Here is a 12,006-nt window from a genome sequence, read left to right on the forward strand (position 1 = left end):
AGAAGTTTCTTAACTCTAATCTTTTTTTGTTTTTTTCTTTGCTCTTGCAGGAGCAGTTACAGCACTACGATTTCAGCAAATTCCCTTCCATGAAATCTAAACTGATTGATTCAGTGGACAAGATGCTCGCTGAGAATATTGCTGGTCTCATGATGCAGATCCGCAAGGAGGAGAGTAACATGCCCTCACAGTCAGTCCAGGGTGGGGCTTTTGACGGGGTTAATGACAGTCCCTTTGGCCATGGTTATGGTGAGGGAGCTGGTGAGGGGGTCGACAACGAAGAGTGGATCGTGGCTCGGGACAAGCCCAAATATGATGAGGTCTTCTACAGCCTGTCCCCTATGAATGGCCGGATCACAGGAGCGAATGCCAAGAAGGAGATGCTCAATTCTAAGTTGCCCAACACAGTGCTTGGGAAGATCTGGAAGCTAGCAGACTGTGATTGTGATGGCATGCTAGACGATGAAGAGTTTGCGCTGGCACAGCATCTTATTAGAATCAAGCTGGAGGGCTATGAGCTGCCCAGTGAACTTCCCCCACACCTGGTGCCCCCCTCCCACCGGCACAACAGAGCATCTCCACTTCAGGGTTAATACTGATTGAGCATGTGAAATAAGTTCAATAGCATTCTGATGTGAGTTTGAGCCTGCAGGCTGGTTCAGGTTCCTGGATTTTTATGACTAATGCCCAGGATATTGAGACCTTGGCTAAAATAAGCCAGTCTGTAAATCATTTTCCTTTTTAATGAACGTACGTCACCAAATACCTGACAAAGATGACTGACTTTCTGTTTCTTAGTTTATTCACTTTAGCTGAGGCTGTCTGCATACTCTGTACCACAAATCCTATTACTGGGCCTGATGTGACATGGCAGTGTGCAGTGACAGCACAGCCTAAAGCTGGAAAGACCTTGAAGTGGCTGCAGAAGTCTTCTAATTGACTGCATTTTTTTTTCGCACATTGTTTGCAGTGCCTTATATCTCTCTATATTCTTCTCTCCCTCAATTTGTTGGGTGGATTTAGGAAGATTGCTTTAACAGGACCATTTCTCATTCCAAGTTTTATCCAGTTTATTAGGACCTTTGACAGGATCAGGCTAGCTTAATAAGGAGATCTGCTGAATGTGGCCGGCTAAGCACTGTTTCTGTTTATTGTACCTCTTTGATCTACCCTGACTCCTGTGTGAACCTTTGGGTGGGGAACTGAAGTGCCACATCATCACCATCCCCTCTCTGTGAGCCTTGAGACATCTTTGATTTATGAACACTGGTCATGTGTTCAGTGTTTCTGTGTCTTTTTCACTATTTTCTTTGTTACACTTTTCTCTCTTAGAGAGGCAATGCAACTAAGGCTGGTTGACCAAACTCATGGATTTCTTCTTCCTTTTTATTGTGAGCCTTTTTTATTTCACCTGTTTTATTTCTTTCTACTATATATTTACAAGAGTACACTAATTCTGCATATATTAGAAACTCTCAAAATCATTTATTTAAACTTTGTCACTTTAACTTTTTGATGATTTTTTTTCTTTTTCTTTCAGGTTTAATCTTTTTCACCACTTCATTCTGACCACATTTAACATTCCCTTTGCATTTTGTTCAAATGTTATATACTGTAAATATGGATCAGGGAAGCCTGCTTTTCCCGCCTTCTTTTAGTTGTTGTTCTTTCTGCTCTTTTCCCTTTTTTTGTGTTTTTCCTTTCTCTTGCTTTCCTTTGTTTTGATTGTACTCTACATACTTCAGTCCTGACTCTGCTATTCTTGGCTTCTCTCTACAGCTCTCTAAAAACCCTCCTGCAGGCTCCTGAAGAAGGACCACATAAATTTGAATTGCTTTGTTTAAAAATAAATTGGTAATGTACAAAAATGTATATTTTAACAGTGGAAAATTAATTAAAAAATATTCTTTATTTTAATTTTTTTTAAATGTTGCCGAAATTAACTCTTGGAATAAAATGCTATATTTACTGCTGTTGGGTTCCTTCCCCTTTATGAAATTAAAATATTATGGCTTCTAGATTTTATTATCTTCATCACAACCGGTTGGTACACACACAAGCTTTTGTAAACCGTTCAAAATAAATTTAATTTGTGGGTTCAAACAGCTATTTTCATGATATGGCTCTTGGTTTCAACAAGGCATATAAAAAAGATGTTAAGCAATACACTGCTGTGCATGAGCTGCATGTTCTTTTTAAGTTGGTGGTAATAAGTAAGTAAAGAAAGGGGGGACACACTTATGGTCCTATTAACTCCATCACTATTCCACATTGAACTGTCCTCTTACCACTGGGTGCTCATTGAGCAGCCATGAGCAGTGGTTTACTCTTTGGTTTCAAAACTTTTAACAAACATGTGACTCTAGAAATTCCTAGTTTAGGTGTTCCAGGAACTTATTGGGATTCACTCGCCTGCTCATAAGAGAGTTACCCAGTAGTTCTTCAGTTGACAGCATTAACTAATGAAATTCATATTCTGGGTTAGGCAGCGGGGATCCTAAAAGGCGCTCAAGGTACCCATAAATGTTTTATTTACGTATATATATGTATGTATGTGTGTATATATAATATATATATATATATATATATATATATATACACACACATAACACAAGGTCTGTCCGGAAAAAGTCCAGTCATTACTAATATAATGAGAATGGTTTGCACGTCATGGATGTAACTCGGCATGAACAATGACGACTTTGCTGGACTAGTCCGTGGGGCCACTAGACACCATTGAGTGAACATGTTTACTGTGTGGCTGTGGCATTCAAAATTACTGAGCGAGCAGAGCAAAGAATCTGCATCAAATTTTGCGTTAAACTTGAACATTCATCCGTGGAAACTATTCCGATGATTCAGAAGGCTTTCGTGGACGATGCAATGAGTGCAGCGCAAATAAGTGAGGCACAAACACTTCAAAGATGGCCAAGAATCTGTTGAAAGTGACCCATGTTCTGGAAGGCCTACGACAATTAGAACACCTGAAAATGTTGAACGTGTATGGGCTTCAATCAACAAAGATCAGCCACTGACAGTGCGAGAACTAGAAGATGATCTGAGGATTCCAAAAACTGCTGTGTCCAAGATTCTGACGCGGTATCTTGGCATGAAACGTGTTGTGGCAAAATTCGATTCACGGCTTCTGTTACCAGAACATAAGGAACATCATGCTGCAATTGCTAATGACTTGCTTCAGACTGCTATCAATGAACCAGATTTCCTCATGAAGGTCATAATCAAAGATGAATCATGGGTCTACAGCTATGATCTGGAAAACAAAGTCCCAGTCGTCTTGATGGAAGCTGTCTGGTTCTACAAACCCGAAGAAGTTGCAGCAAGATCAAGACCATGTTAACTGTGTTTTTTGATTGGGTAGGTGTTGTCCTTCATGAGTACGCTCCTCTAGGCCAAACAATTAATAATGAGTACTTTATTACCTCAATGTTCTTTGTTGGTTGAGTGATGCAATACAACAAATACGGCCACAGCTATGGACAACTGGTAAATTGGCAGCTTCATCACAACGACGAGCCTGCCTATGCAGCATGTTTTGTGCAGTTCTTTGGCAAAACGTCAAATCACCCAGGTGACTGAGCCTCCTACAGCCCAAATTTGGTGCCCTGTGATGTAACTTCTCGCTTTTCCCAAAACTAAAATCACCTTTTGAAAGGGAAAAGATTTCAGACTGTCAATGAGATTCATGAAAATATGACAAGGCAGGTGAAGGTGATTCCAACAAAGGATTTTGCAGAGTGGTTTGAACAGTGGAACAGAAGCTAGGAGAACTATGCGAGGTCCCAAGGTGCCTACTTTGAAGAGGAATGAGGTGTCATTGTCCTATGTACAATGATGGGGTTTTTTTTTGTATCTTCTGTTTTTCTTATTACTTGGGTGGGTACTTTCTGGACAGACATGTACGTGTATATATGTATACAGTATATGAGTATGTACGAAAGAATTAATGATCTTCTCGCAACTGAGAGGACAAAGTGGATGTTTGCTGACTGGCCAACCAAGGACAAGTGTTACTTGGTAGGTAACCATCCACATAACGAGAGACAGTTTACAGGGGGTTGGCGCTGTATTCTTGACACTTTCTCCTCTTTCCCTCTGCAGGCCCACCTCATAAAAACATCACTTCCTCCTCCAGTTTCTCAGAACTTGCCTCGCTATGACATTTCCACTTCCAATCCTGTCTCTTTCTGTCAGTCAACTATATACCAGCTATCTTTTGTCGTTGTACTGTACCTCAGTTTCTATTTTGGACTTGAGTTTGTAAAGACTTCTTATTGTCTTTTTTTTGCCTTTTTCCTCTACCAACTACCATTTATTTTAATTTATATATTTTATATACAGTATATTTGTATTTTAATATTTTGTACATTGTGCTTTTTTCTCAAAGGCCGTTCTGTAACATCAGCTGAGACAAATTCAAAGCAATTTGGATGTGTAATGACCCATTTTTAACAAACTACTGTACATGCTGTTGTGAGTAGCATTTGTGTCCACTCTGGCTGCAAGTCCTCCCATCTCGGAGTAGCTGCAGTCTTGTGCATATGCCGGGCAAAATTCATCTTCAGCTTTAAGATAGGAGCTGCCTCTCACCAATTAACCTGCTTTCATTTCAATATTAAGTCCGCCCGTTGAAATATCCTATCTTGTGATTTTGTTGTAGCAAGTTATGTCTCAAATGTCCATATTTGAAACAATCAGACTTTGTGATCCCAGCAGTGCATTTTGGCTACACGCCTCATTGTCTGTGAAACTCAAAGTATTCATTTATCTTCTTCTTCTTTCGGCTGCTTCCATTAGAAGATGATCCGCTTCCATATCTTTCTGTCCTCTGCATCTTGTTCTGTTACACTCCTCACCTGCATGTCCTCTCTCACCACAACCATAAACCTTCTCTTAGGCCTTCCTCTTTTCCTCTTCCATGGCAGTTCTATCCTTAGCATCCTTCTTCCAGTATACCCAGCATCTCTCCTCTGCACATGTCCAAACCAATGCAATCTCGCCTCTCTGACTTTGTCTCTCAACTGTCCAACTTGAACTGACCCTCTAATGTCCTCATTTCTAATCATGTCCATCCTTGTCACACCCAATGCAAATCTTAGCATCTTTAACCCTGCTGCCTTAAGCTGTCTCCCGTTTCCTGGTCAGTGCCACCATCTCAAACCCATATGACATAGCTGGTCTCACTACCGTCCTGTAGACCTTCCCTTTCACCCGTCTGTCACAAATCACTCCTGACAATCTTCACCACCCTGTCTGCACTCTCTTCTTCACCTCCCTTCCGCGCTACCCATTACTCTGTACTGTTGATCCCAAGTATTTAAACTCATCCACCTTCGCCAACTCTCCTCCCTGCATCCTCACCATTCCACTGACCTCCCTCTCATTTACACACATTTATTCTATCTTGTTCCTACTGACCTTCATTCCTCTCCTCTCTAGAGCATATCTGCACCTCTCCAGGGTTTCCTCAACCTGCTCCCTACAACAACAACAACATTTATTTATATAGCACATTTTCATACAAACAGTAGCTCAAAGTGCTTTACATATTAAAGAATAGAAAAATGAAAGACACAATTATAAAACAAAATAAATCAACATTAACATCGAATAAGAGTAAGGTTCAATGGCCAGGGGGGACAGAAAAAACAAAAAAAACTCCAGACGGCTGGAGAAAAAAATAAAATAAAATCCCTACTATCGCTACAGATCACAATGTCATCAGCAAACATCATAGTCCATGGGGACTCCTGTCTAATCTCGTCTGTCAACCTGTCCATCACCATTGCAAATTTATAATAGAAATCTTCACTTGCTAAGTGAAAAGTTAAAAAAAAAAACAAACAAACTGGATGAGCTTTTACACTAAGTGGTGCAAGTAAAAGGAATAAAACCTGGCGGATCTGGTAACCCCTCTTCTCACACTGCCATCAGGACCCTCCAGAGGTCTGTTTAGCCGATTCAATGTGGGCACTGGCCTGCCTCTGGTGGACTTTCACTTGTGCCTGCATCAGTACAGTTAGCACTATCTAAACTATCACCTGTGTACACTCGTAGAATATTAGTTGTATGGGATTTGTAAATCCGTTTCAAAGGTGACTAACGTTGTGTCCAAGCCAAGTGGCTCTTAGCACATTAAGTGGCATTTAAAAATCTTTGTGACTGCACTCACTGAAATTTCCACTTAATGTGCTCCACAAATTGATTATGAAACAAGCTCTTATCTTTCATATAATTTCAGTAAAGTTAAAGAACCAGCCGTATCAAAGCCAAGGACTTGCACAGAGGGAAGGCTATGAGGTGTCGGTGGTTCGGGCTGCGAAGGCCGTTTCAGGTTACGACTGAGAATGGCTGAGCTGGCTTTGAACTGACAAGTGAAAGTTAAGGCCGGACACAGAGATGTCTCTTAACTCAGGCACTGCATTGTTGTTTTTAGTTGCTGTTTACAATTAGAAACAAACTTTAAAGTGTGTATGTTAGATAAAATAAAATACCAAAGCTGTCATCTTTGGGAAATTAATGAGATGTCCTTATTTAGGTGAGCAAGCAACTCTCATTGGATATCGAGTGTAGTTCATCCAATGTAGAACACAATTATTTATTTTCTGTAATAATTTCCTTTCTGATGATTTCCAGTCCCCTGACAAATAATAACATTGTAAATTTCAAACACAATGCACACGTGACAGCATCTGTGACTTGCCGTTTAGAGCCGCTGTCTCACAGGTTCAAAGTCCGGGCCACTTGCTGCCTTTATGAAGTTTGCGTCTTCCTCCAGCTTCTCTGGGTGTTTCTCCAGGTCACTGTCTAATGCTCTGTGTGTGTGTGTGTGTGTGTGTGTGTGTGTTGATTTGGCCGCTCCAGAATGACTGCACCCCATTAGTGTCCCATTCAGGGTTGGTTCCTGCCTTTGGCCTGATGCACTCATGGTGGGCTCCAGTATCTTCAGCATTGAAGTGCATAGGTGGGTTACAGAGAGTGTGTGTGTGAGACAGCATTTTCAGGACATAAACTCCTTAAAGACTTCTTTACTAGGCACGCTAAGGTTAATCGTTTGTTAAAATGCCAAGTTTTCATATTACAGTTTCTTTAAGCTATTAGAACTTGTAAAGATCAAACTGTTGCTGTTGTATCTTTGGTGTCATTTTAAACATATTTTTCAGGTTGTCGTCTCTCATTTGGACCAGGATTCAGGCCACAGAGCACTGCTTGGAGTTCAGCAGACAGCTCCCTGATGGTACTGTATGATGGAGAAGACTCAGCAGTGGTGGTTCAATCACTTTTGGTCAGCCATCCTTGTAGTGTTTGTCAGCCCTTCAGTGGACGACCCGCCTTCCGTTATCACATTTTGACTCCGCGGTCCTCTCACTTCTCTGCACCCCAGTAGGGCACTCGTTCGGCTTTATTTCCACCTCAGAGGAATGGCTTTTTGGTTGTGGGTCTTCCATGAAGATATCACTTCTGATGAGACTCCTCGGCACTGTACATGGGTTTCAGTAGTTTCTGCCCATTCTGAGCTGACCGCAACACTGGGCATCTTCTTCATATTGCAAAGGAAAGTAAGTTTGATGGATTTGTCATCTGCTGTGCTCAGTTTCTGCAGCTGACCAGTGCGTTTTGGGCCCACAGACTGCCCAGTTTGTTTGTGCTGCTTCAGAAGAGCACATCTAGCAACCCCTGTCTGCTGGGAAACCTCTGCTTGGGTGAGCCCCTGATGTTGCAGAATGAGCACCTTGGGTCTTGTCGCTAAGCTCTTTCTTGCTATGGTGTATCACAACTTCACCTTTTCAGTATGGTTGTCCCTTGCCCAGTTTTATTCTCTCTTCACTGCTGTTTCTGCTCCAGTTCATCCCGTTGGTTCAAACTACTCATGATGTCATTGCTCATTGGCCCCTTAATCAAGCACTGGCCTCTGTGCCTAGAAAGATCCCCCATATTTTTTAAATGGAGAGGGGTCCATTACTATTTTAGGTCCTTTCTTGAAGGACACTTGAATATCTTCTTGTATTTCTTCCATTTTTTTCTGTTAATTCACTAATCCAGGAGGCCCAAAACAACCTTTGAACACAAACCAATTTTGAGGACTGTCTCCAGTGTCAAAGACCTTTCCACCCTACTCTACATTTTAAAACTTTAACGTTTCAGGTGCTTATATTACTGTTTAGTCCATGCTGTTACGATATCAAGGCCTGATGCGTTTATTAATGGACGTTGCAGTATGAAGGTTTGATGGTCCTTCCATGCTTCAGCTCCCCACAATCATTCAGAAGGACGGTTAGTTCATATGGAACCGTCTATAAAAGAGTGGAATGGTATAACTGTGGCCATTGTGACTGGGCCACGTCAAGATAGCCTTTGACCTTTGAACGGAAGAGGCACTACCAGAAAATGCATGCCTGGACCCTTTTGTGTGCTGGATTGATTGCCCATTCACTTTTGGGGCTTGTCTTAGACCTGTTCTTCTAGGATGATCTCCATTTTTCACTTATCTTTGTACAGTATATGGGAATAAGCAGAAATGGGATGGGTGGGTGGGAATGTTGCGCTGCAGGACTGGTGTTCATATCCAACCCTGGTAGACATGTCCTGAAATCTGCAGACCACTAGGTCATTGTGGGTCTTGTAGAATATCATGAGGACAGCTGTTGTTGATGAGATTGTACAATGGTGTGACCGCTCCTATTTATTATCGAATATTTCTAAGACAAAAGATATGGTGGTTGGATTTCAAGTGTCCCCCACCATCCACTGTCTCTACTTTAATTAAAATGGAGATGGTGGAGCAATACAAATATCTGGGGACAATCGCTGACCACCAAGTAAACTTTGATCTTAACGCAGAGCAAATCCTATGATAAAGGGGCAGTCATGACTTTACTTTCTTAGAAAGCTCAATTATTTTAATGTGGACAAAACTATAATGACTCTGTTTTACAAGTCCTTCATTGAATCCGTTGTTACTGTTGGTTTGGCCACCTCAGCAGTAAGAATATAAGCTGGGGTGGTCAGCTCCGACCATGGAGGGCCGCAGTGGCTGCAGGTTTTTGTTCCAACCCAGCTTTTAATTAGAAGCCAGTCATCACTAATAGCAGATCTTATTTAATTTCACGGCTCGCTAATGTTTTAACTCTACCATGTCATTTCATTCTTAAATTGTAGATTGTTTGTCCTTTCTAATGGTACAAGTGATTTAAAGTGGATGAATAATTTTCAGTTCTTCACTTTCTCTTCAGTTCCCTTCCGAGTACTGAATTAAACCAAATAGTGAATGATAAGTACACATGGGTGGAAGTGGAGACAAGCTAGACGTAGAACTGCTGGTTCCTGTGTCATTTGCATCTTATTGCTAAAAAGGAGCAGTTAAAACAATGAATACGGCTGTTTACAACTAGCATAAGCAATTAAGGGTTCAAAATCTTAACAAGCAAGACAACTAAAATGAAGCAGAAAAATGTCACTTGAGCGATAAGTTCTTCATCAGCAATGAATGATTTCTCATGAAACAATTAGGTTGGAAGAAAAATCTGAAGCCACTACAGCCCTCCAGGATTGACACTGTTCAGTCCTGATTTAAAGGGTCTGAGCCTTAAATAGCAAATAAATTAAATAAAGTTAATTAGTAGCAGAGACTAGTCACTAATTAAGTAAATGGTTAGAGTGAAAACCTGTAACCACTGTGGCTCTCCAGGATCGGAGTTGGGGACCCCTAAATAACCCATCTTAACAACATTATAAAAACTAGCAATCAAATGATTGGCTCACAGCGGACCGCCATCACTCACATTCCGCTCTGTACTTGTAATATTTCTATTGCACTGTTATATTATATTGAGGATTACTTGAGTTCTGTTCTGTGTTTTGTATTAACCCCCTTTTTTTGACACCCACTGCACACCCAACCTATCTGGAAATTGGTCTCTCTTTGAACTGCCTTTCCCAAGGTTTCTTCCATTTTTTTTTTCTTTACAAGGAGTTCTTCCTTGTCTTCTTAGAGAGTCAAGGCTGGGGGGCTGTCAAGAGGCAGGGCCTGTTAAAGCCCATTGCGGCACTTCTTGTGTGTTTTTGGGCTATCCAAAAATAAATTGTATTGTATTGCAAACACCTTAGAAAGAAGGCAAGCCCACTCAGTCCTGCCAGACAGCCGCCATCCTCTTTGCTGTGAATTCCAGCTGGTGCCTTCAGAGTGCACCTTCAGGTTTCCAAAGGTAAAGAGCCACAGCGTTAAGAAGTCTTTAATTCTCAGAGCTTTAAGCATTTTGAATTCTGTGACTAGTAGGGGTGCTGCTAAATGTTTGATTCTGATTTATGGTTTTGTGTACTTCAGATTCTTCTTCTTTGTACTCATCTTCAGTGTGTGTTAATGCGGTAACACTGGTTGCCAACTGTTGTATCTTCTCGTTTTGTACTTTCACGCTGAAAACAAACGTTCCCTCCGGGATAATAAAGTCTACCTAACCCAACCTAACTGTCCAATGAGACCCTACTAGACCCTCCCAGGTTACGAGACTAATGGTGAAAATGAGAAACGGCCATTGGAAGTGTGACGATGACCTCGCCGGCACAAACTCTGCTTATTTTGCATGTCACAGAAGTGGGATCCTGGGGGTCCAGGGCTGGAGCTTTCACAGTTCCTTAGTGAACCAGTGGTAGGAGGCATGTTTTTTTATGCTGGTTGGCTCAAATCAGGCACCCTGTTTGCTTCTTTGTCGTCATCTTGCGTTTTCATTGATTTGACGAGCGTTTCCATCTTACAAGGCGCTATATAAACCAGACTGATGTTTATGAGCGACTGTTGCTGTCGAGTCGGCTGCCCTGCTGCTGCAGTCTCTGCTTCAACCTTTAGTCGAGGGCCGTTAGGTGGGGGTGGGACTGCTCTTAAAGGCCGCTCCACTTGAACTCTGAACGCGTCTCGAAGGGAAAGTCGCACAGCGAGGAGGAGAAGCTCTGAGTGCGTCAAGTGCGCCTGCTCCTGTCGGCACAAGGTAGGCTTGCACTTTTTATGGAGCCTTTTTTTGGTTGTGATTACATAGGCTGGGGGCTTCACTTCTTCTCACAAAGTGTGAGGAGCTCCGGGGGTGTTTGTCTTTTGCCCCTGATTTAGGTGGGTTTTGTTTGATTTGTGTGTCTTTCATGGCAGCTCATCAGGAGTATCTTCAAGTGGGAATGTGCATTGAACTTCATACCGCTGATGGGGGGGTCACCATTCTGAATGGGTGGATAAGCCGGGATATATGCACTAAAGGTGTTTGGTGGGCCGTCATCAAAACCTTCAATCAGGAAAGAAGAACAGTGGAGCTTTTAAAGGAAAAAAAAAAAAGTACTTGTTTAAAATTGTGACACAAGCTGTGACAGAAGGGTGGTCTTAGCCCCACTGTGCTATTAAATGGTTTGTTCGTATGACGTGGTCCGGCGTCTTTTAGCTGCAATGGTGGGTGTACGGTAGGAGCACACTTTAGATGGGAAGCCAGCCCACGTCAGGGTCTCTTCAGAAATAGTTGGGTGATCGTAAAGAGCTTGGAACATGGCACACTTAATTCAACTGAGGGTCACGGTGGGCTACAGCCTATCCTGACAGCACTGGGTGCAAAGCAGGAACCAGGCCTGGATGGAGTGCCAGCCCAGAATGGGTAATTTACCTCACCCTACATGTTTTTTTGTGGGGGGATGTGGAAGGAGAACACAAGCAGACACGAGGAGCACATTGAAGCCTCACACAGAATGTGAAAGATAGCTGAGCTAACCACTGCACCACCAGGCTGCCTCGTGTATTTTTGTGCAATGCTCTTCTCAGTCCACTTCTTATCACCCCACCACCTAATTCCAGTACACTTTTTAAAAATGTTCAGACATCAGATTTACTCGGACAGCCCACCAAGCCAAACTTTAAAAGGGGATATTTAAGAAAAGGGCACCACACTTGAGATTTCTGTTGATTTTTTTCATTTTATGCACAAATGGCCTCTAACACAGCAGCCGTGCCCAAGAATG

The 12,006-nt window shown here is 42.1% G+C and overlaps 1 protein-coding gene across 1 annotated transcript in view; it reads left to right on the forward strand.

Annotated features, from left to right (window-relative positions):
- The window catches only part of ehd4 (EH-domain containing 4), a 61,939-nt gene extending 59,966 nt beyond the window's left edge, over nucleotides 1-1,973 (forward strand). Inside the window, exon 6 of the mRNA XM_039741355.1 lies at nucleotides 51-1,973. Coding sequence (XP_039597289.1) covers nucleotides 51-593 — 543 coding nt within the window. The 3' untranslated portion in view covers nucleotides 594-1,973. The remainder of the gene's footprint in view (nucleotides 1-50) is intronic.
- The last annotated feature ends 10,033 nt before the right edge of the window (nucleotides 1,974-12,006 follow it).

This window comes from Polypterus senegalus, chromosome 18 (genome assembly GCF_016835505.1).
Source record: "Polypterus senegalus isolate Bchr_013 chromosome 18, ASM1683550v1, whole genome shotgun sequence".
NCBI classification, from domain to species: Eukaryota; Metazoa; Chordata; class Cladistia; order Polypteriformes; family Polypteridae; genus Polypterus; species Polypterus senegalus.